The 25303-nt window shown below is 46.2% G+C and overlaps 1 protein-coding gene across 1 annotated transcript in view; it reads left to right on the plus strand.

Moving 5' to 3' along the window:
• The first annotated feature begins 396 nt into the window (after positions 1–396).
• Positions 397–25303, plus strand: part of ST18 (ST18 C2H2C-type zinc finger transcription factor) — a 72302-nt gene continuing 47395 nt past the window's right edge. Inside the window, exons 1-8 of the mRNA XM_024127023.1 lie at positions 397–664; positions 7010–7388; positions 7473–7804; positions 13599–13733; positions 15264–15354; positions 16362–16466; positions 18497–18690; positions 20750–20961. Of these exons, the coding sequence (XP_023982791.1) occupies positions 397–664; positions 7010–7388; positions 7473–7804; positions 13599–13733; positions 15264–15354; positions 16362–16466; positions 18497–18690; positions 20750–20961 (1716 nt within the window). The remainder of the gene's footprint in view (positions 665–7009; positions 7389–7472; positions 7805–13598; positions 13734–15263; positions 15355–16361; positions 16467–18496; positions 18691–20749; positions 20962–25303) is intronic.

The following is a 25303-nucleotide window of genomic DNA, read 5'->3' on the forward strand; positions in this document are numbered from 1 at the left end:
CGGGATATGGCATCTCAAGGTTGACATGTAACTGTGGCAGCGATAAGCAGTTTCGGTAGCAAACAGCTATCCGAAAAGCCTTGTGATTCATCCATACTGGACACGTTTTCTTGTAGCTGGTGGTATATTTTTCACATTAGCTCTTTCTTGGGATTAACAAACCAGTGCAAATCTTGTTTCATCCCTCCCTGGGTATCTAGTGTAGTGCCAGGCAAAGCACAGATGAACGTACGCTTACTCAGGATTAAGGCTGATTTTTTTTTTTTTTTAGCTCTTCTGATCGGCAGTAAAATAGAATCTACACAGTTCAGTGAATTCAACGGATGGGCTGTTTTCGCTAATGCCGACAACTAACCCCAAACCCTGGGTCCCAGGTTTCTTTGGTCGTGCTTGGTGATGGGCGAAGGGCAGACAGCCGTGAACTCTTTCACCATGTTCTTAATCCGTCTCCGTTACTGCAGTGCTGCGCACGGCTGCTCCACGGCCAAGAAGAGGAGAGCCGGGGAGCAGGCTTCGGGGGTGCCGGTCAACAAGAGAAAGTCCCTGCTCATGAAGCCCCGACACTACAGCCCCAGCGTGGACTGCGATGAGCGACGGGCTGAGCGGACGGCGGAGGCGTTGGGGCAGGACGGCCCCCCGGAGACCCACCATCTCCCCGGCGCAGGTAGCGAGGAGGCGTGGCCCCAGCTTCCCTTCCTCCCCGCACACAGACCCAGGCCCGCCTTAGGGGAACGGGCCATTTGTATGGTGGGAAAAGCAAATCCCAGCCTGAGAGCAAAACCAGACGTTGGTTTCCCTCGGCATCCACTAGTGAGGACCGGTTTTCCTTCCATAACTGTGGGGTCTAAGCCCAAGCCACAGAGCACAGAGCATCCTCGCCCCCAGGCACGGGTTTGGACTGTGCCTCTTTCCGAAGAAAATAAAAGCGACTAAGCCCCAAAGTTGAAGAGGACCTTGACTCCCTAATGGGGTGGATGTCCGGTCCCTGAAAGATAAAACCCCTGCAAAATAAGCTTTAAGACATTTCTGATATGACGTGTGAGACGCAGTCTCTATTTTGAAATTTTATTTTGTTAATTTTTTATTGAAGTACGGTTGATTAACAACATTATATTTGTTTCAGGTGTACAGCATAGCGATTCAGTATTTTTTACAGATTATTCACCATTAAAAGTTATGACACGACAATGGGTATAATTCCCTGTGCTGTACGGTATATCCTTGTTGCTTATCTGTTTTACGCCTAATAGTTTGTGTCTCTTAATCCCCTGCCCCTAATTTTCTTTTGAAGTTTTAGGATGTGCTTCTCCGCAGTTCGCGGTCACCCCCACTAGACCCTGGCTGTCCCAGTACCTCCAGGACCTGGACCCTCACAGACCACTTTGTGCATGAGGCTGAAATCGAAGGGCATGCAAAATGTCTCAAAAGTTTATTTTAGAAAATACATGGAAATCTAAAGCTTGACCTTTTAGGAAATGAAAGTAGATGTGTGTATGTTCTATGACATACACATTTTTCTCCGAATGTGAGTTTTTAAGGAATCAAAATATACAAAGTAAGTTGTTACTTGAAAAGAAGTATAAATTATACAAACCAAAGGCAACGAGCTTCTTAGATCATAAATATCTATTGCATATAGAATGGCAGTAATTGCAGTAGGTGTTGATAGAAAAGATATAAAAGCATATTGACTTGAGTGAGCACAGATCTCAGATCACAATCATCAGACCTGCAGTAATCTCGGCTTACAAGTAATTGGAGATTCTGCAGTTAAAACAGTTGTATTCTGATTTGCTAGTGTTTGACTGAATTGTCTGCCTTTTGTGTATTTAACATATGGCTTTAAAGCCTCATGGCTCATGTGTAAATTATAATCATCCCTGACTTTTTTTGTTTGTTTCCTTGAGCTGGTCAGTTTTTTGTTGTTGATTCATGAAAACTGTAGGTCGCATCTGGTACTAGGGAGAGGCCTTGAGTCAGTATGGTTAGGTATATATAATTCATCTCGCTGACATTAATTTACCAAGTATTTAAGAAAATGGGCATCTTTTACGCCAACACATTTCGCAGGCGCCCTGAGGACCAGGACTGTACCTGCCCGCCAGCTTCCCACCTTCTTTTGTAGCTGAATGATCATTGCAGATGCTTGATAGTAACCAGGAAAATATACTGTCAAATATTCTCAGTTAAATATTCACTTACAAGCACGGATGGACTTCTATCTGCAGCTTCACAAATGTTCACTCTTTCGTATTAGAGCCACTACTAATCATAATGAATATGCTAAAATTACAGCCGTGGTGGCTATTATTTGTGAATTCTTAATATATTCCGAGCACATAAATCATATCACTTAATCCACCCAACAGTGACGTGAGTGTGTGTCATTGTGGCCACAGTTTTACAAATGAGACCATTGAGGACAAAGGGATTTAATGCCAAAGGTAACGCAGCTCGTAGGCGTTGCAAAGAAGATAATTAGGAAACAATTGAAGGACAAGCAAAATAACTATTTCCCAGCTAAGCGTGCTCCATAACCCAGTCCTTCCCGTATGCTCTGACCACCTTTAGAAGGCAAGCTGGGCCAAGTCCCTACGACGTCAAATCACGAAGTCCCATTTCCAGAAATGACAGGTCACAGATGCTTCTCTCCCTGGTCGAGAGAGGAAAAGTCTAAGTTGCCTTCAGCCCTCTGAGCTGAGTGACCCCCAGCCCCCGGAAGGCAGGAGAGCTGAGTCTGCGCCCAAGCCCAGCATAAGGGGTTTCATCTACCATCTCGGTCGCTCCAGGCACCGCGAGGTCTGCACCTGACCAGGTGTGTGTGCCCCATTTTGTCTTAAGCAGGCGGTTCAGTTGATGAGAGAGGGTTAGGCTCACGAAGGCTGAGGTCATGAGCTTGAATCCCTTTAATGGCCAAATCGTGCCCCATGCCCTCCCCTGGCTGTCTTTCAAAGAGCTGCAGTGGGCGTTAAGGACGATAGAAGAAAATTTGGACAGAACCATATGCAGATGCACATTTTTCACTGGGGCAAACAGAAGATGACCTTGCAGAGCCCTCTCAGGAGGCAGGACGAACTCGTGTGTCCCCAGTGCAGATGAGGGAAAGAAGCGGGGTGAGCCAGTGTGGGGGATCCTCCCGGGCCGTGAGCACGTGATCGTGATTCCAGGACACCCGTCACACCTGTGGAGCCTCTGGGAGCTGAGATGATACTCTGAATATGTTATCTCTCAACAAACAGCAAATAAAGGATAAGCCACTCCCACTCTAAAACTCTGAAAGACGAATTCATCTTTTAGGGCTTTTGTTCCCAGCAAGATTGACATACTCAGGAGGCCTGGAAAACTAATTTACCCATAAAAGTCACTTAGATAGTTACAGAAACAGAACTAAAATCTGAAATCCAGTTGTACTAAAGGAATCAAACTCAAAACATGTGATTTTCAGAGGATTTCTTTTGTTTAAGTTGTTTTTGATGCAGAACAGTTGATACCTATGGAGAATCCGCTAGCAGGTAACTTCAGGATTACCAGACCCCTCAGAGGAGAGACTTTGGTTTAAAGCAAATCAACAAATGTGAGCTTTTACACATCAGGCCAAAAGAAAGTTTATTTATTTTTTTGCTCTGTGAGGAAAGTGTTGTCCTGCTCCAGCCCCAGAAGTGCACCTGAGGAATTTTCTACCCCATGTTGTTGTGCGATGCACTTTGGTAGTTTTTGTCTGCTGTTGTGTTTGTCTTCACGTGTTTTTCTTTATACTTTAAGGATTGCTGCTTTTCATCACAAGTTACCTGACAAGTGTATTCTGGTGTTTTCCTATAAATTCACTCTTGAAAGTATCCAAATGTGGGAAAATAGTAGGCACCTGGCCGTGGGTCTGGATCTCAGCCCCCCACTGGCTGGTTGTGTGAACTTGAGCAAGCCCTTGGCTCTTTAGAAGCCGGGTTTCCCGCTTGTAACAGGGAGTCGAAAGTACTCTGCTTGTAGTTGTTGTGAGGATTGAGTGAAACGAGTAGCTGAACACCGTGCCAGGAACATACCAGTTCATCGTCTTAGCATGTCCCAGGGTCATCCAGTCATTGGGACATCAGATCATCCTCGTTCTAAAGGTGAGGGCCCAGGACTCGGGAGACATCGGCCTGCCCGAGGCCATACAGGCAGGTGGTGCTGGGCCAACCACACGACCCCAGTCTCTGGACCTCAGACCCGGGAGGTCTCCCTCCACGCCGTGCACGGACCCTCCCATCCCCCGGGCAGCTGGCGAGCGTAGCAGGTGTGACGTGGATGATGGTGAACTGGGCTGAGTCCTCTTTACACGTAGACTGTGACCTTCCACCGCGGGCACGGTCACCACTTACTCTGAATGAAAAACGGGCCGCACCTTATCTAGGTGGAAGCTCCCGTGTCTCCTCTGCCATTGCTGACTCTACCGTAGTAACAGGGAAGGGAGGAGCCATCCTTCACCGCACACCTGTTGGGTGGCACCTGCTTTCCTCTGACGGTGAGGCTGAGAAAGGGCGGGGAGCCCATCGGAGTTGGCACAGAGACACACGCCAGGCCCAGAATCAGACGAGGTCCCTAACGCAGGGCCCTTTGGGTTACGTCAGTGGCAAAAGCATAAAACAGACCACCGGGCCGCCCCGGAAAACAAAAACACACAAGCACAGAAAAAGGTAGGCAGCCTGTTACAAAGCTGGGGGGAAGGGGTGCCCCGTCGCAGATCTGTCTGCTCAAAAGCGGACTCGACTTCTCTCGCGGTGACAGTGACAGTGATGGCAGAGGGGGCTGGGCGCGTGGGAAGTTGGTCTGCAGGTTCGCAGAGCACCCCTGGAAACCCCGCACGCGACGCACGAAGGCACCTCTTCCAGCAGGGCTCCTCTCTCTCTGAAGAATAACTAATAAATATTTTCCTTTAGCATATAACCAACAGTTGAACCAAACAATGATGTAAACTGGAAATGACCCAAAACGCTCGCCTCGGCAGCGGCTCGGTGACACGCGTCGCCGGGCACGCGCGCATTGCTGTCACCCCCGCCTCTCTGACAATCTGCACTTAATAGGAATATTTTAAACTATGTAGCTAAGCAACAGAGGTAATTGTTGCTTTCTAGAGCTTTTGTTAGCACCCTCACACAGCCCAAATATGCATAATTAGGTCTAATGTCTATAAATCGTTATCGTACACATGTGGGTAGTTAAGTGGAGTCGAGAGAATAGTTCAATGAATTGAGCATAGTCACTGAAAATGCTTTTTATTTGTTTTCTGTAGTTCATAATATTCTAAAATTATCATAACCCTTTACACGTTCTCTTAACAGCCAGCTGTGATACTGAGAAAAACTTCATTTGCATTTTAGACTATGTTTAATATATTATTTCAACCTGGAGTTCCTCTGATGTGAATTCAGGAGAGGATACAGCAGCCTCTCAGATATTATGTGCTGGTTTCGCCAGCCTCTTTTCTAGGAAGTAAAATGTTAAATTTTTCAGTTGATGTTGACTAGATCCCAACAAAAGACTGCACTCTATAATCAGCATTATTTAAAGGGGCCAGTGTTGTGACTGAATTCTTCCCTTCATCCAAAAACGCTTTTAGTTACTATGGCAATATTTACTTGATCCTGGCAGGCCAGTGTTGATGTAGGGAGATAATTACCAGAAAGGAAGATGATGGAGATGCATTTTTGAGTGTCCTTGTCAGACACAATGTTTATAAAAAATTAAACGAGACCCAAAAAAGGCACATTGTCTTCTGCACAGACACCCTCTCCCGCAGCCCTTACACAGGACGGCTGTGCTTTTCTTTCCTCCCAAGATGTTTATTAACGCAGAATGCACTTCACCTGGTGTCTTTAACAGTCTTTAAGAAATAGTCCTGCTTCTTCTTTTGTTCGTTTTGTCTTAGCGACTGCCAGGGACCGCTGCCTGGTTATCCGGTGCACTTCACAGCCTGGCGATCGCTGGGCGCCGAGCTCCCTGGACCCCGCCATGTGTGCGGCCAGGGCTGGGGCACTGGCGGATCTGCACCTCAGGTGGTGTGTTTGCACCGGGACAGGCTTGGGGAGGATGACGGTACATATAAATATACACACACACGATCTGTCACCCCGACTGGGCCACTGCCAAGAGGGAAGGGGGCGACACGGACAGCTGCTCTGGGACCGTGGACACCCCATGGACAGACTGGCGCTTGCGGGGTGGGCGCCCTTCTCAGTCCCAGGCCTTCTCGGCCATCAGGACTGAGAACAACTGGTTAACATTCGGCGTCCTCCAACCGTCCCCACTCCTGACTCCTCCTTTTCACACAGGTGCGTGCAGGTACCAGGCCAGAAACTGAGCTACTATTCAAGATATTATTGCATCATGTTCATTCTCCCATTTACTTGTGTTTCCCTCGGCGTGGCATTTTCGTGTGCCAGTTATTGCAGTGATGAGGGAGTCTCGAGAACCTCAGGCTTCTTTTAGTTTTCATCTCGTGTAGATGTGTTGTGTAGCTCAGCTAACGTTCCGTAAAATCTGAAAGTATGTTTGGGACTCTGCGGACGCAGAGAAAATCAACCAAATAAGCTTTGAAACTATATTGCCACGCTAGCAGCGAAATTCGATGGATACTTCCTTTTTATAACGTATAGTAGGACATATGTTTAATTTTCTTCCGGTTGACTGAGATTTGCAAATATAAGAGGTACAGTAACACGAGTTTCACATTCAGGACTCTGTGATGGTTGAGTATTTATTTCAGTAACTAGACGAGCTTAGCTCTGACATGCTGAAAATTAGGATAGCTCATCTCTTTAAAGGCAGTTCTCAGAATAGTAAGGTCTGAGTTTTGTTTTGTTTTGTCAAGAGGGTATATATTTTTCTACCCGATGTTTATATAATTGATGGAGTCCACATACTCACATATTGCATGTATTATATATGTATATGTCTATCTATTTATCACTGTAATTTCCTTAAAATACTTTTTGTTCTTGTTTTTCAAATACTGGCTTTCGTTTTTCCCTGGAAGAAATCATGATAAAACCCACGGAGGAGAAGCTTCATTCAACCGCACAAGAAAATTCCGACGGGAAGGAAGACAGATACGGCCGTTATCAAGAGCTCGTGGTCAAATCGCTAATGCATTTGGGGAAATTTGAAAAAAGTGCATCTGTTCAGACCATAAGTGAGAACTTAAATGACAGTGGCATCCAGTCTCTAAAAGCAGAGGGGGATGAAGTGGATGAGCGCTTCATGGTTCACTCCGACGATGGAAAAGACAAAATCGATGATCCCCAGCCGAGGTTCTGCTCCTCTGATGACAACGAAAGTAACTCTGAACGTGCAGAGAATGGCTGGGACAGCGACTCCAACTTCTCAGAAGAAACCAAACCTCAGAGCGTCCCGAAGTACGTTCTAGTGGATGACGGGAAAGACCTATTGGAAGTTCCTGAAATAAAAACTGAAGGTGACAAGTTTATCTCTTGCGAAAGCACATGTGATTCGGAAGCAGAAAGGAGAGACCCACAGAACGCTGCCGTGGACCCGTCAGATGGCCAAGCCCAGCCCTCGTTCCCTGGCAGTAAGGAGGAGGATCACAGTCACGGGTGTCCGGCCGCGGGGGTGGAGGAAGCCGCTGCCCTGGAGAAAGCCAAGGGGAACTTGAGTTTGCTGGAGCAGGCGATCGCCCTGCAGGCTGAGCGAGGCTGTGTTTTCCACAGCACCTACAAGGAGCTGGACAGGTTTCTGCTGGAGCACCTCTCAGGGGAGAGGAGGCAAAACAAAGTCATTGACGTGGGCGGAAGACAAGTCTTTACCAATAAACGTGAGACACCGTTTCGCTTCTATTTTATTTAAAATTGCTTTAGAGGTGGGGTGGGGGGGGGGGAAATGAGTAAGATTTCATTGCTTCTCCCAGATAGCTTTTTGACAGCACAGTTTAAAAACCTAATTTATATTTTTAAATTAACAGATTTTTTTTTCCTACTCTCTAGATTGTCCTCAGATTAAAGCTTGGTCGGTTTGTAGGGTTTTAACTCACACCAAAAAAAGACCATTGCCTGTATTTCTTTTAATATGACTGGTCTTAAAAAATATATCGTACTTGTTAAAAAGTACTATATTGGGTATGTTAGAAGTACGTTTGTATTTACTGGATTTTAAATCATTTTATGAATCAAATCAATTCCAGAAATTTAATTTTTCTTTCCCACCCTCTTTCTGGGATCATCTGACTGCTTTTGAGCTTCAAAATAGTGTCAGGCTACTTGTAAGCCAGGCAGGATGCTCCGATCCTTCTTAGGACAAGACTGGATGCTAGCGCCTTTATAAGCCTGTGCTTTTACAAGCTCTCTAACTGAGGGTCCACGGACATCCGGACCAAACTTGAATGAGACAGTAAGTGTGCTCGGAGGAGACCTTAAAACCGATCCTCAGACTTTGGGAAAACTGTGTTCCACGTGCCCATAAAGATGCCCCCCACCGCTGGGTCTTGCACCACGTGGGCCTGGTGATGAGGCCTCCAGTTACGTGGCGTTTCCCAAGGGGTGGTCTTTGGCTTGTTAAGATGAGGATTTCCAGGATCCCATCAGACTTACTGCTTCAGAACTTGCTTTTTTTTTTAATTTTTTTAATTTAATTTTTATTTTATATTAGAGTAGATTGATTTACCATGTAGTGTTAGTTTCAGGCATACAGCAAAGTGGTTCAGTTATACATATACCTATATCCATTCTTTTCCAAATTCTTTTCCCATATAGGTTATTACAGAACATTGAGTAGAGTTCCCTGTGCTATACAGCAGGACCTTGTTGTTTATCTATTTCACAAATGGTAGTGTGTACATGTTAATCCCAAACTCCTAATTTATCCCTTCCCCAACCCTTTCCCCTTTGGTAACTGTAAGTTTGTTTTTGAAGTCTGCAAGTCTGTTTCTGTTTTGTAAATACGTTCATTTGTATCATTTTTTTAGATCCCACATATAAGTGATATCATATGATATTTGTCTTTCTCTGTCTGACTCACTTTACCTAATATGATAATCTCCAGGTCCATCCATGTGGCTACAAATGGCATTATTTCATCCTTTTTATGGCTGAGTAATATTCCATTGTATCTAGGTACCACATCTTCTTTATCCATTCCTCTGTCGATGGACATTTAAGTTGCTTCCATGTCTTGGCTATTGTGAATAGTGCTGAAATGAACATTGGGGTGCGTGTATCTTTTCGAATTATGGTTTTCTCCGGATATATGCCCAGGAGTGGGATGGCTGGATCATATGGTAGCCCTATTTTTAGTTTTTTAAGGAACTTCCATACTGTGCTCCATAGTGACTGCACCTGTTTACATTACCACCCACAGCGTAGGAGGGTTCCCTTTTCTCCACGCCCTCTCCAGTGTTTATTGTTTGTAGATTTTTTGCTGATGGCCACTCTGACTGGTGTGAGGCGATACCTCATTGTAGTTTTGATTTGCATTTCTCAAATAATTAGCGATGTTGAGCATCTTTTCAAGTGCATAACTTGCTTGTTTGTTTGTTTGTTTTGCGGTACGCGGGCCTCCCTCTGCTGCGGCCTCTCCCGTTGCGGAGCACAGGCTCCGGACGCGCAGGCCCAGCGGCCACGGCCCACGGGCCCAGCCGCTCCGCGGCATGCGGGATCCTCCCAGACCGGGGCGCGAACCCGGTTCCCCTGCGTCGGCAGGCGGACTCTCAACCACTGCGCCACCAGGGAAGCCCAACTTGCTTGTTTTTAAAAGCAAGTTCCTGAGGTGATTCTTGGGCCTAAAATCTGAGAACCACAGAATTCGGGGAGGAGCATCTTAGAGATAATCAACGTCATGGACCTAAAGCGCTGACAAGAATAATGCGCTAGTGTGGTTAGATGTCCTGATTGCCGAGATTTATCCAGAAATCAATTGTATATTTTAAGTCCATTTTAGTACTCACCTACAGTCTTGTCAAATACTGTCCTGCAGCTCAGAGTTGAGAAAGAAAGAATAAAATAACGTCATTCAGTGAGGAGTAAGACAATAGTTCTGTGCAAACATACTGTAAGGGCTGGGATGGAGACAGAATATTAAGGACAAGTATGTGGTCTGGGGCAGGAGGATGTGTTAGCAGCTCTGAGCACCCCACTCACACCCAACTTGTGGAACTTACCTGTGTGGGGTTTTTTTGGTTTTTTTTGAATGAACTACAAAATCAGAAAAAAAAAAAGATGAAATTTACTTCAAATTCCAAAACCCCGTCATTTCCAATATACTATATTTCATCCATCCTAAGATGCACAGCTTTCCCATCTTAGCATCTCTGTGAAATTAGAAACATGTGCCATTATTCAGTTTTCAATCGTTTTTCCTTCCTTACTAGCACACAAAATGATGTTTCATCTTGCAACTGATAGTACCTTCAGCCAATGAAATCCAGTCTTTGGAGACACTAATTATTTGTGCCATAGCTTAAAACACTTGGCGATACTTTGGTCATTTTTACAGAACTTTCAAAATGTTTTTTTGTTTACGAAAATTAACAAGGCAATAGAATGTGCACGGTGGAGACTTAGAGAATCGCTAATGGGACTGGATGAGTCCACAGTCGTAGCCTGTGTGTAGGGCGAGGTCCTGCCTGGGATGTAAAGTCCACGCAGGGAGCTCCAGACTAGACCAGGAAGAAACAGGCAGAACAGTGAAGCCGGCTGCGGGGGCCTCCAGGCTTCATCCCGAGGATGTGAGGGTTCACGTTCTTGCTTCCGTCCCTGGTGTGGGAGCGTAAGAGGCGCTTTTTTCTCTTGTGAGTATTCCATGCTCCCGAGTAAGCAGTAACCCCCGGGCACCTTGGGCGCGTGACTTTGCTCTCAGGGAGAGAACACTAGGAGTTCAAAATACCGTTTCACCCAAGCCTTCCGAGGAGTCGGCAGTTCTAACGTTACCAAGTTTTGCTATCCTGTTGCCACCCAGCAATAGGGAGACTTTGGGTCCCCCTAGTCTAACTAGAGTCGCCATATAATTTATCCTCCAGCCTACGACACTTTCGGGGTGAAGGGGGGCCATGGGAACGATCCCACGAGTCCATCAGGTATGAATAGGACAGTCCCAGGCAAACCAGGACGCCAGGTCACCAGAGCATAAGGTCGTTTTCATTAAGCAGCGTCCAGCAAAGAAAATTAAAGAGGAAGGGGCAGGCCTGAGAGCTCCCCCGTAGCTGCAGCTCCAGCTCGTGTCGGGCACAGGCGCCGGCCCCGGAGAGCATCGTGGGGCATCTCTGCTCCCCGCGGAGGAGGGGCTGGCAGACACAGCGCAGGACGGACACTCGGCAGCCCACACCTGGTCGGGTGCCAGCCTGCCTTATCTCCCACACCCTCCCTGGCTTCCCGCAGACAGTGTGGCCAAACCTCTCACCGTGGTTTAGAAATGCGGCCTCACCTGGACCAGATACAAGGGAGGAAGCCCGTCAAAATTCACATCACCCCTCCTTCCTCCTGATTCTTTCCAAGTCGCTCTCACAGGGTGTCAGCGCCCAGCCCCTCCCGATTCCACGTTAATCAAACATCGGGGATTTTTTTTTTTTTCCCAATTGAATAGAAATTTATTTTTTCACACATCAAGTTCCCATGGATCATGAGAAGTAGTTCCGGTCAAAATTCTATTCAACTGATCTGTATTTCTTGCTATATTCTTTTTTTTAAATTAATTTGTGTTGGAGTGTGGCCGCTTTACAATGTCGCGTTAGTTTCTGCTGTACCGCAAAGTCAAACACTGGGGGCTTCGACCAGCGTTCTACGCACATTAGGTGCCCAAACGGACTTGAAATTGGGCGGCCTTTTTGGACGAAGTAAAAAATAGCCCCGCAGAATCACGCAGCACGTCAGAACCCTTCGTAGGCACCTTCGTCTCTTACAGCAGAGAGTGCAGTCTGCACCTCGTGGCGTTAAATCCCGTCCCGGGAAGTGCCCACGCCAGCTACTCGGGTCCTGCCCTTCCACGCGAGACGCGCATCCGCTCGCTGCCGCCCCCGCCCTCCCCGGCTGCGCACTAACGGGGCGGGTCCTTGGCCCCACCCCCTTGGCCGGAGCCACGTCCCCAGGTAACTGCCCCGCGTACCACCTGCTGTACCGCCTGCCCCGCCCGACGGCCGGGGTGGCGCGGCAACGCGGCGGCACGTCCGCCCCCCGCAGAATTCCGCCCTGGGGGCGTCTGTCGCATCGGCAGCGCTGCCCTGCGCTCGGCGCCGCGTCTGGAGCCGGGCACACACGGGCCCTCGGCGCGCTCGCAGCCAGGACCTGCCCCGCACCCATCGCCCGCAGCTTTCTTGCGGCAGGATGGTACAGACGGTTTATGTTCGCTCTCAGCGTCGTGTGTTCGTGATTCCTGATACTTGGCGTTGGGAGAAGCCTGCAGCCTGCCGGCCTCCATCCTCGCTCTGAGGCCGCCTCGCCCGCTCTGGTCCTGGTTCCTCTAGATGCCCTGAATGTGAGGGGCAGGCTGGCCCCGGTGCCTGACATGTCACTCCACGCACGAGTTAGGGGGGCAGTTTCGGCCCTAAGGATGCATTTCTGTTGTAAGCTTATCCACCCTCTCAATCACGAATATGAGCATATCCATGTTCGTCCTCACCTATTGTATGTATTTATATAACCCTCTCTCTAAGCCAGCAGTGTGTGTGCCAGAAAACTCAGACCCCGAGCTGTGTTCAGCCGCCCCCTCTAGGCAGCCCCGCAGCACGGGTCGCAAGGTGTCCCTTTCCTCTGCTGCGGCGCCTGGTCCTCTGCCCGCAGCCCATGTTCCTGGCAGCGCCCGGCACACCCCTCAAGGCGGCCCCCACCCTGTGTGCTGCCATCCTCTGTAAGTCTCCTGCAAGAACGTCTTCTTGCCAAGCCTCTTCCTGCTGCCTCTGTCTTCCATTTCTGCACTAGGAGTGAGACCAATAGCTTCTCCTCTGCAGCTACTGCGCGTTGATCCAGAGCTTAAAACCACGGGGCTCTGGGCATCTTGGGCCCTCACAGCACTGCCCAGTGGCCGGGTGTGGCGCGAGATGGCCCTCTGGACTCCTGTGCTCACAATTATTGGAGCAGCCTCCCCACGTGGCTACGAACAGCTGCTCAAACCCAGAACTCCGGGGCCACTGGACCTGCTGCCAGGACCCACTGGACCGCCCGGACGGGCCCTCCTCAGATGCGGCGGCTTCTTCATCGTGTGATCTTTGAATCTGGCTTTTTCCAGATTCCTTCCATAGGAGATCGTTTGGGTTTAAATAAATGCTTTCCTTTTTCCTTTTCTTTTTTTTTTTCTCCTTTTCCAGAGCCTACTCATCCTCTGGTGTAGGGCTGACATTTCATGATGAGGCTCTAACGGTGATCTGTGACATGACAACTTAAAACCGTCACTGTGTTTCAGCACTCCCCTGCCCTGCGTCAGCCTCTGCTTAAGAAACCAAGAAAATTGAAAACATGCTTTCTGCTCCCGCAGGTCTTAGCTGAGGGTCTTATTCAGGGCGATGTGAGAAGGCTGTTTAGGATGAGGAGGCTGAACCGAGTGAGAAGGTGGTCTGCAAGGCCACTTTGCTGAAGGGGAGGGAAGAGGAATAACCAGATGTCTCTCTCGATTTCATTCCTCTGTAGATTCACCGAGGCCTGAAAAGCGGGAGACCAAGTGCCCCATCCCTGGGTGCGACGGCACGGGCCACGTGACGGGGCTGTACCCTCACCACCGCAGCCTTTCAGGGTGCCCTCACAAAGTGCGGGTTCCCCTGGAGAGTGAGTACCGCCCGGCCCTGAAAGAAGTCCACCAAGTTACCCACTTCCTCCTCCAGTTTGGAGTCAGCGACGGAAATACCAAGTTTTCTCCCTCTGTTGTCAAGGCAATTTCCACGTAGCTGGGTGTTTAAAACAGAGCGTATTAAGGGGAAACCTGGGGTACAGTGAGGCCAGTAGATCAGGAGATACTGACACTGAAAACCTGATGTGCTCCTCACAGTTTCCAAGAGGAGGGAGCCCCTCGGGCCAGGCAGGGCCCCCGGGGGAAGCACCAGGACCAGCGGTGGGGCGGGGGGGGGGGGGTGAATTGGGAGCGAGAGCCTTTTTGAGCTCTCGTGGGAGGGAGCTGAGTGAATGAACTGGCCTCAGATTGGCCAGCTGGAATTCTCCCAGTGGGCTCTGGGCCTCGGGGGCGCTGTCTGTGGTTGTCTGGGACCTGGCCCTGGGGGTGAGGGCAGGTGGAGAGTGTCCTGAAGTGTGAGAGTCAGATAGAGGAGAAGGTCGGGTGTGGGCTCCAACTGGTTGGTTTGCATGTGAAAAATGTTTATTCTCTCGAAGAATTAGGGAGCCCTGGGAGGGGCCATCCCTCCAGGGTCAGCAGGACCCTGATGTCGAAGCATCAGAATATGCAGAAAAGAAGGGGCCTGGTTAATGCCCTGTGTCAGCAGGGTCCTTTCCCACCTGCGTCCTCCGTGCATCCCCTAAACTCAGGACGTGCGCCACCGCTGTCCCCCACCTCCCGTCTGCAGGCAGGGACACCTGGGGTCTGAGATGTCACCCAGGACGTCCTGCAGCTGCTGAGGGCCCCGAGTGAGAGCAGACCTCATTGGTTCCTCCACTCACAGCCCCACCGTGAGCGCAGAAACTGGAGGGAGAGGAGATGCCAGGGCTGCTCCGAAGTGCTGAAATACCTGCACGTTCCATCCGGCGCTTTTGAGGCTGCTCGTTGCAACGCCTCTTGGGCCACACAGCCCGCAGTGGCGGGAGTGGCTCAGCGTCAGCCTTCTCAGAGACCCGGTCCTGGTCACACGGGTAACCTGAGTGTCCGCTCAGCCTGCGCCTTCACCAGCCGCCCACGGCAGGGGGGCGGGGGCTGGGCGGCGACCGACAAGGACACAAAATAACAGCTCTTAGGAGATGAAGGAGACTGTGGTCACACCGTGGGGGGGAGACAGAGAGGACTGTTTGGCAAACGATGCCCTCCGTCCACTCCCCCAAGGAAAAGCACATCAACGTGAAAGGAAGGTTATGAGCTTCTCAGTTTCGGTTAAATATCAGCAGAGAACGGCTCATTGAAGTCGTCTTAACCATACGTGAAGTTTAGAGAAACTGATTTAAACAGGCTTTTGCTGAATTTAATGTTTGAAGTTCTCAAGGACTCATTTACTTCAACCCGAAGACCTAGAGGGAGGGAGCGTGGTGGATGATGTATAACTGAATTCCTGTGAATGCAAAGTGGAGACAGTTTGTTGGTGTGTGATGTATCGATGATAAATTGCTCTTTTCTTTTATGTGCTATTTTGTGCTTAGTTCTTGCCATGCATGAAAATGTGCTCAAGTGCCCCACCCCGGGATGCACAGGACGAGGGCATGTGAACAGCAACCGCAACACGCACAGGAGGTAATTGGGATGAGGCTCGAGAGAAACTTTCCACCAAGAAAGCAAGGAACTTGCCGTGTGTTATCAAAATTGCTGGATCAGCATCAGATATGTTAGCACTTGACATAGGTGACAAATATTCTCAATGCGTGCAGAGTAAAAAATAAAAAAATACCTCGTTATTTACTCCTCTCTAAGTTTTCATTGAGCAGACAAGTAGGCCAACGAAAAATGTCATATTTGAAGACCGGGGGTAGATACTTACATAGCGATACACAGAGAGCCTGGTCTCTGCTCTGAACCTCCCACGCCCCAGAGCTGTCTGACCTTGGAGAGAGTGGCTTAGGGGTTATCTTGAATCCCATCCAATGCACATGAAAACGGTACCCAAGAGCTTCAGATTACTGAAGATAAACGTCATTTCATCTCATTGAGATTTATTTCACTGAGCTCGCAACTAACTTAAAATCACACATGTGCAATTACATACAAACATATTGCATATATATAAATATTTTTGGTGAAAATGCTGATCGTTTATGTGTTTCATGTATAGATTATGTGGTCATGAGATACCAGTTGGCTCATAGGCATATTGCCAGAAAACTTACATTCTGTGCTCTCCATTTAAACTGAGATATAAAATCAAGTCCCTAACATTTTGCAAAAGACCCTAAGCTATCCTAGAATTATCGTGCTAACATCCATAGTTGGACAGTTGCAGTTGGATGAGCGCATTCTACTTAAAATATCGTGAAGTTTCAATAATTTAGTTATCCCTCCCTTACATAATATTTTGATTTTCAAAATGAGTTTGTTTTTTTATCACCTCTGAGATGAGGTTTGGGGACAAACGTTGACACAGTAGTTTGCAAAACCCTTTGGGATCCTTTAGGATGAGAATGGTGCTAAGTAAACTATTAATACAACTTAACATTTGGTGCTTTGCCAAGGATGCTGTGAGGTAGGTGCCAGAGCAAATTACATTATCTTTTTAACTCAGATCCGCCTACTTTTTTTTTAAACAGTCTTTCTGGTTGTCCAATTGCTGCAGCTGAAAAATTGGCAATGTCCCAGGACAAAAGTCAGCTTGATTCTGCCAAAACCGGGCCGTGTCCTGAGCAGGGTCACAGGTATGATGCTCCCCTGGGGTTCCCGTTACTCCCTGCACGCCGAGCGCCTACACAGAGGGTCCCTCTCCTCCCAGGTGCCAGCTCACCGTGGGCCACCTTCGTTCCAACGCACAGCCACCAGTGTCCACTTGAGAGGCTGGGCCAGCTAATCATGCTGTCACTGAAATGAACTGCTAGACCCTCCAGAAGTTTAACCTGAAATTAATCTGCACGCAGAGGTCACATAATATGGATGAATCTAAAAAATGTAAAGTCTACGATAACATAGGTTAATCAAATTCTGTGTCGCTAAGCACAAGCCCTCCCACTAGTCAGGTAGGGGCCCCCTTATGGTTGACGCAACCCTTTCCACCTCATAATCCCTCGTCACTCAAAATATGTGATGCTATATGGTCGTCCCACTGTTCCAGATATGCGCACAGTTTCTCTGAAGCAAAAATTCATTCCAAATTGATAACTATGGATAAAATACCTCCTGTTGGTCCTAGGTCCTTCACAGTCTCTAGTAGTTTGGAGGACCTTACTTACACCTAAATAATAAACTATGGATGAGGACACAGTGTGAGGTGACACACTTATTAATACAAAAATCATATACGTAAGAAAAGTGATTTGGGGATTACAACAGGTGACCAGATCTTCATTGTTGTTACCGAGACACTGGAATGAAAAACAGTCATTAGGAACATTTTCAAGACGTGGTGTCCCTTAATATTTGCTTCTGTAGGTTTAATTAAAAGACTCACATTGTCATGACTTTGCCAAGAGTCAAAATCACATGAGTGAGGAACATAAATCAAGCAAAGATCATGAATTACTGAATAACGGGTTAAAAATCTTATAACAAGCTTCTTGGTTAGTATTACAGTACTGTATTCTCTAGTTTCTCCCTAAGTAGGTAATTTATCAAACACAGAAATAGCATTAAGTTTCATTTTGCTCATTTCTTAAAAGAGAAGTATCATTTTAGACTAGAACACTGTTGCAATATTAGGGGTATAAACCAAGTTATATATACAATAACAAATTCAACTAATCACTCAAATATTTTGATGCAGCAGCTAAAAAGTTTTTTACCTAATCCAAGAAACATCATCAAAACTTTGACATTCTGATGAGTAAGGTATGTTTTGGCGAAAAACAAAAGAAAAATATGTATTTTTGATATTGCTAAATTCTGAAAGTATATTTATCTGTGTTCTTTTAGCATTAGACCACAGCACGACAGCATTTGTGTTTTCCTCGGCCGGCATTGGTGCTATACAAATATGATACCCTTGTTTAATCCACACGGTAATTCTGAAGGAATGTTTAAGTCACATTTAGCTTGGATTAAGATGATTCTTTTGAAAAATGTGATAGCTGTTATAATACAGTAATTTTTATTCATATTGAAACAATGGCAATTTAATAGATAAAATTTTGAAATACTATTTAAAATATTACTTAAAGCAGCAAAAACGTTCAGTGTGAAGGTGGGGAAAAAGATGAGAAGCCTAAGAAGAAATTCACAGTTCAGGAATCCAGCTTCTGGTTGCCGACAGGGTGTTAGGCGTCAGGGCCCCGCCAGCTGCGCTGGACAGAATATAATGACATTTCCTCACCAGTTCCAGTCGTGACTTTTCACCGCTACTCTGATGAACAGTCCTGAGTAGCAGGATGTGCACACCTTATCGGTGCCCTAATGATAGTTCCATGGCACTTTGCTCCGAGTAGCTCAGAGTGCAAGCAGACGTCAAATGCCTGCTCCTTCAGCACCCCCATAAATGAATGGAGGATGGCACTCTCTCTCTTACTGATGGGAGACTCGGACACACCAATGTGCAGCCTCCCCGAGGCCACCCAGGGCCCGAAGTGCCTCCTTGTCCCTCACCCCACCCCGTGCTGTGTGACCACGGCCCTTTTCCCTAGTGCGTGGCTCGGTGGGACACTCCAGGGGTGGCACGCCTGACCTGCTTTAACTTCTGATGCTGGGATGCTCACCAGCGGTGTCATCCTATTTCTTTTGAGCTCTGCCCCTCTCTCTGCAGGACAAGCTTGGTGAAGCAAATCGAATTCAATTTCCGATCACAAGCCATCATCTCTCCCAGAGCGACGGCGTCAAAAGAGCAAGAGAAATTTGGAAAAGTACCTTTCGATTATGCCAGTTTTGATGCCCAGGTTTTTGGTAAACATCCCCTCGTACAAACAGGTCAAGGCCGAAAAACACCACCACTTCCTGAATGTAAGCTTCAAATTCTAATACTTATTCCAAAAAAAATGCATCTTGTGTATGTGCGTGTTGGGTGAGGGGCATGTATTTAAATATGTAATATACTATTTACCGCTGGGAGGAGAGAAAATATATCGTACAGTGAAATAAAATAAGGGTGACAATAGTAAGTTAATCAGTACTACTGATCTTGCATGAAGTTACAATGAGTATGGTAAATAGTGGATTAATTATTTTACAAATATGGTGCCATTTTTGAATCTAAATACGGTCATTCTAAAGAAATATAATAGGTGAAAATATGGAAATACTACTTACGTCAGCAAAAGTGTTCAAACTGAAGGTGGGAGAAAAAGTGAAAAGTCTAAGAAGAAACTCACAATTCAGAAATCAAGGTTGTACTAGGAAAAAAAAAAAAGCACGCGTGGCTTTGGAGACGTTCATCCACAAATTTAAGAATTAGTGCAGAAACATTTAAAATGTGTCAATTCTCTAATGCTAACACAAAGACACTGTAACGCATAAAACTTGGTGTTTTTACTAACAGTTTCTTCAAGTTGTTTAGCGTCCTTGAATAGTCTAATGAAAAGGTTAGAAAGTAAATGTTGGCGATAAACCCAGGAATGAGTTCTGCCAAGCAAAATAATCCCCCAGTTGGAGTCCTCCATAGCCCGTGAATTTTTTACAGCGTTGTGCAAACCCCTGGCATCCCTTTGATCTCACACGTAGTTAACCCAGACGTAGTGCTCTTAGGAGCACAGGATGCTTCTCCCTTCTGTGTTGTGGTCACCTTTCGTAAATAACATGAACGTCGTATAAAACCTAACAGTGTATAAACAAGCTGGAAAGGAGTTTGTCCACCAACAAGAAGTACGTTAAACTCCAGAAGATAGTTTACCTGTTCTTACTAAAAATAAGGTACAGCCAACATAAGTAACCACTGACAACCTGTTAGATTCAGGAAAGAAAGTTATACACACAAATATACACACACAATGTTTTGTATCTATCTGTATAAATATAGATATAGATATAGTTCTGGGATGTATACACAAAATATACACACATACATATATGTTGAATTCAGGTGAAACTAAGAAGAGTGTTCTATATACTCATGTAATATGGATTTGGGTTTAAAAATGTAGCACATTCAGTGACATTTTCATATTTTTATAACTACAGGAATAACATTTGGTAATGTTTTAAATTATTTCGTGCAACATAATGATCAAATATTTAAAGTAAACACTACTTACGGTGAAACAGCTATAACTACCTTTGTATTGGCCCACATTAAACGCCGGGTGTGTTTCCTGGTCCCTGAGTGACGTTTACAAATACCCAGAGTGGAGAGAAGCACGTTACTTCTCTCCGTAACACCCTGGTACCCACAACAGCACATAAAGCAGCGCTCGTTCTCGGTAGCACTGAGAACGCTACCTTTCCGCTGCAGCGCCCTTCCGTGCCCCTGGAAGCTCTGTGCATCTCTCACTCACCGCCCCGTACCAAGCATGAAGGTGCCAGCTCAGGAAAGCCTCCGCCACCAACTCCGTCCCCCTGAGTTGGAGGAAGAAAACCTCACGCTGTTTGAAGCGTGAAACAAACCTGCACATCCAATAGCAAAACAGTGCAATTCCATGGCTAAGTAAAAACTGTTATTATGAAAACAAATACGAAAGGTCCGTTTCTCTCCCCTGGGATCACTGGGCCGCACGCATACGGCGTTGTGGACGTACCGGCCTTAGGCCTGTCTAGTCCCTGATGGGTTTTGCAGCTACCAGTGCACCCGCCCGCTAACCTGAGTTCTGGAGTTTTTGTCCTAAGACGTGGAAATGCAAAACAATATTAAGAGAATAGGCATTCTTTCCCCGCAGTCACATCATTTGATCTGTGAACTTCCGTGAAAACCGTTCTGAATAACCTTCGTTTAACGTACCCGGGGAGAACGGGGCATGTTTTAATTTATTCTTCACGTATTTTCATGCAAGGAAGTTCTGTCTTGGAAACAAATCTATCTAATGACTAAATCCACGTACGTGCAATTGCTAATCAAATCTCTCTTCAACAGCGAAGCATTTTTCCAATCCAGGGAAATTTCCTAACCGGCTGCTGAGTGCGGGCGCTCACACGCCGAGCCCAGGCCGTGCCAGCTCTCACAGCCACGGTCAGCGCGGCGAAGACACCCACGTAGCGGCAGCTGCTGCCATCCTGAACCTCTCCACCCGCTGCAGGGAAGCCGCAGACATCCTCTCCAACAAACCGCAGAGTCTGCCTGCCAAGGTAGGCCGGCCAAGAGCCCGGAGGGGGGCAGCGGCTCACAGTGAGAGCCCGCTGCCTGCGCGCACCCGGGCACACTCGCCCCCGGCCCTGCAGCGCGGCCCCCCTCGTCTCGGGAAGAGAACCTGGGCAGCAGTGAGTGTGGGGGGAGGAAGGACCTTGGAGGGAGACGGTGGCGCTTTTGCAGGTTGGGCGCCAGCGCTGGGCCAGGGGTGCGGTAGGAAGCCGGTCGGGGGCAGCTCGATAGATTCCAAACCTCTTTTTGTGTTGGGGACTCTGGCGCACGAGGCGAGAGATTGCCACTGGAATCACGCCGAACAACGGGAGCTTTTCACTGCCTTCGAAGCAAAGATGGTAGGACGTGTTCCATCACACAGCCCCTTGTAAAACACTGGCAAAATTCATGAAATTTCACCATTGTACCTGTGACTGTCGTATAGCCTAAGGGGGTCTGAGTTGCTGTAGTTTTCACGAAGGATGCCTCCCAAAACCTGGATCCGTTAAATCGACAAGACAGGGCCCCGGGGGCGTCTTGAGAACACAGGGCCCAAATTCAAAGCCAAAATCAAATTCTGTGAAGTTTATGGAGCCCCCAGCTTTCTGGAGCTCGCGAAATTAATCACATTTCTCTAATAACCTCTCCTCGCCGACTGACGCAGAGAAGTAGACATCTGTGTTTATGATGCCTTGAGGAAAACAAAGAGCAAAGATCCTTCGTGTCTTGCCTTTTGAGGAGCAGGTTGTGACACTCCAAAGTAACAGTGACCCTCAGAGCGAGCCTGTGCTTCCTGCGGTCACAGGGACCTGTAACTCCGGTCCACGCCAAGGGCTGTTAAAAGAAGTTATTTTCCTCCCTAGACAGCTGAAGCCAGCTGGAGGAGAGTGCCCGGGCTTATTTGGAGAAGAGATGTTACCCTTGCTTTCAGCGGAAGATGGCCCAGGTTAAACTCTAACCCGAAACTCGGCGAGCACAGGCTCTAGCTCTCTTTTCCCTTTAAGCTCAGCCCGTCCCCGGCGTGGTCAGCTGCCACCTGTGCCGTGTGCCAGGCCTTCAGGAGGGCAGGGCGCACAGTGCATCGAGCCTTTGACAGAAGAATCAGAATTAGCTTCTGGACAAATCTCAGCCAAGTAAACCCCAGGAAGAGTTGGTGGCCAAAAACCACTCAAAAACAATTTTTAAACAAATGAGGTTCTTAAACAAAGAAAAACACATTGCCTCAAAAATATAAAGAAAATGCCAAGCTCTCCAAAATCACAGGCAGAAATTATGTACATAAATGAATGATGTAGGGTCCTTTCAAATGTAACTTTGGTTATTTTTAAATTCATTTTTTAAAACCTGAATACATTCCTTCTTTTTAAAGGGATATTCTAATATACAGCTTGTTGGAGAAATACTAAACTATCTTCCTTCTTGGTGCTTTATTCTTTGTCTAGGCTGTCCTACAAGAATAAAAGTGCCGATATTATAATGGTTAAAGCTGCTTAAATTACTTGAGTAAATGGTTGTAGAGTGAAGGCTTTTCATCTGCACAGGTAGATGCTTTTTGTTCCTCAGAATTCTGCCTTTAACCTTTATATTCTCCGTGTTCTATTAATTGCTGGAGCCAAACAATGAATCAAACAAGGATGAGTAAACTTTGAAGGTATTTTCCCTTATCGATATATGCTCTTCTCTTTTTAAAACACATTTCTGGTCAGAAAAGTGACTGTTAAATCGGCACATTTCGAAAATTCAAAGAGCGGACTTGCTGTGTGTATTTGTTGCTCTGCGCCGGGGTCGCTCTGTGGAGCTGATACGCCTGTCCCAGGCGACAGGAACCCCTGCATGTCTCAGCCTCCAAACTGCCAGCCAAGCCCCAACTGCAAAGCCAAACCACTGATGATAAGGGTGGAAGAGGCAGACAGTGCCCCAGTCGGCTTTTAGGAAGAGTTTGTGATGCTGGCAGTTTTAGGAACCTTCTTCCCACGAAAATTGTCTTGTTTGACATCGTGGTTGTTAAAATAGGATCACTGTGGCACCCTACACTGTCACCTGGTACAGAATCCTTCTTCCAGGCCTGCATTTGCACACAACTGTAACAGTTTGCAGAATTCTATCCTGGTTGGATCCTATTTTCTGAATATAAAAGAGAACCTCATAAATTCCTGAAACCACAAAAGGTAATTATTGTAACAAAAAAAAAAAAAAGAGAGAGAGAGAAAAAGCCAAAGTAATTAACCCTGAAAAATGGGCTCTGATCAAACAGTGCCCAGTGACAGCCATTTCTTTTTTTTTTTAATAGATCTTTACTGGAGTATAATTGCTTCACAATACCGTGATAGTTTCTGTTGCACAACAAAGTGAATCGGCCATATGCATACACATGTCCCCATGTCCCCTCTCTCTTGAGCCTGCCTCCCATCCTCCCTATCCCACCCCTCTAGGTCATTGCAAAGCGCCAAGCCGATCTCCCTGTGCTATGCGGCTGCTTCCCACCAGCCAACTATTTTACATTCGGTAGTGTATATATGTCAATGCTACTCTCACTTCGCCCCAGCTTCGCCCTCCCATCACATGTCCTCAAGTCCATTCACTATGTCTACTTCTTTATTCCTGCCCTGCAACTAAGTTCATCAGAACCTTTTTTTTTTAGATTCCATATATAGGTGTTAGCATACAGTATTTGCTTTTCTCTTTCTGACTTACTTCACTCTGTATGACAGACTCTAGGTCCATCCACCTCACTACAAATAACTCAATTTCATTTCTTTTTATGGCTGAGTAATATTCCGTTGTATATATGTGCCACATCTTCTTTATCCATTCATCTGTCGATGGACATTTAGGTTGGTCCCATGTCCTGGCTATTGTAAATAGTGCTGCAATAAACATTGTGGTGCATGTCTCTTTTTGAATTATGGTTTTCTCAGGGTATATGCCCAGTGGTGGGATTGCTGTGTCATATGGTAGTTCTATTTTTAGTTTTTTAAGGAACCTCCGTACTGTTTTCCATAGCGGTTGTATCAATTTACCTTCCCACAAATGGTGCAGGAGGGTTCCCTTTTCACCACACCCTTTCCAGCATCTATTGTTTCTAGCTTTTTTGTGGTGCAGGAGGGTTCCCTTTTCACCACACCCTTTCCAGCATTTATTGTTTCTAGCTTTTTTGATAATGGCCATTCTGACCGGCGTGAGGTGATACCTCATTGTAGTTTTGATTTGCATTTCTCTAATAATTAGTGATGTTGAGCATCTTTTCTTGTGCCTCTTGGCCACCTGTATGTCTTCCTTGGAGAAATGTCTATTTAGATCTTCCACCCATTTTTTAACTGGATTGTTTGTTTTTTTGATATTGAGCTCCATGAGCAGTTTGTATATTTTGGAGATTAATCCTTTGTCTGTTGTTTCATTTGCAAATATTTTCTCCCATTCTGAGGATTGTGTTTTTGTCTTGTTTATGGTTTCCTTTGATGTGCAAAAGCTTTTAAGTTTAATTAAGTCCCATTTGTTTATTTTTGTTTTTAATTTCTGTTTTTCTAGGAGGTTGATCAAAAAGGACCTTCCTGTGATTTATGACATAGAGTGTTATGCCTATGTTTTCCTCTAACAGTTTGATAGTGTCTGGCCTTATATTTATGTCCTTAATACATTTTGAGTTTATTTTTGGGTATGGTGTTAGGGAGTGTTCTAATTTCATTCTTTGACATGTAGCTGTCCAGTTTTCCCAGCACCACTTATTGAGGAGGATATCTTTTCTCCATTGTATATTCTTGCTTCCTTTATAAAAAATACAGTTACCTATGTGCATGGGTTTATCTCTGGGCTTTCTATCCTGTTCCATAGATTTATATTTCTGTTTTTCTGCCAGTACCATACTGTCTTGATTAATGTAGCTTTGTAATATAGTCTGAAGTCCTGGAGCCTGATTCTTCCAGCTCCATTTTTCTTTCTCAAGATTACTTCAGCTACTTGGGGTCTTTTGTGTTTCCATACAAATTGTGAAACATTTTGTTTTATTTATGTTAAAAATGCCATTGGTAGTTTCATAGGGATTACATTGAATACGTAGATTGCTTTGGGTAGAATAGTCATTTTCACAATGTTAATTCTTCCAATCCAAGAACATGGTATATCTCTCCATTTGCTTGTGTCATGTTTAATTTCTTTCATCAGTGTCTTATAATTTTTTGCATACAGGTCTTTTTTCTCCTTAGGTGAGTTTATTCCTAGGTATTTTATTCTTTTTGTTGCAGTGGTAAATGGGAGTGTTTCTTGATTTCTCTTTCAGTTTTTTCAGCATTAGTGTATAGGAATGCAAGAGATTTCTGTGCATTAATTTTGTATCCTGCTACATTACCAAAT

This window comes from Physeter macrocephalus, chromosome 15 (assembly GCF_002837175.3).
Source record: "Physeter macrocephalus isolate SW-GA chromosome 15, ASM283717v5, whole genome shotgun sequence".
Lineage (NCBI taxonomy): Eukaryota > Metazoa > Chordata > Mammalia > Artiodactyla > Physeteridae > Physeter > Physeter macrocephalus.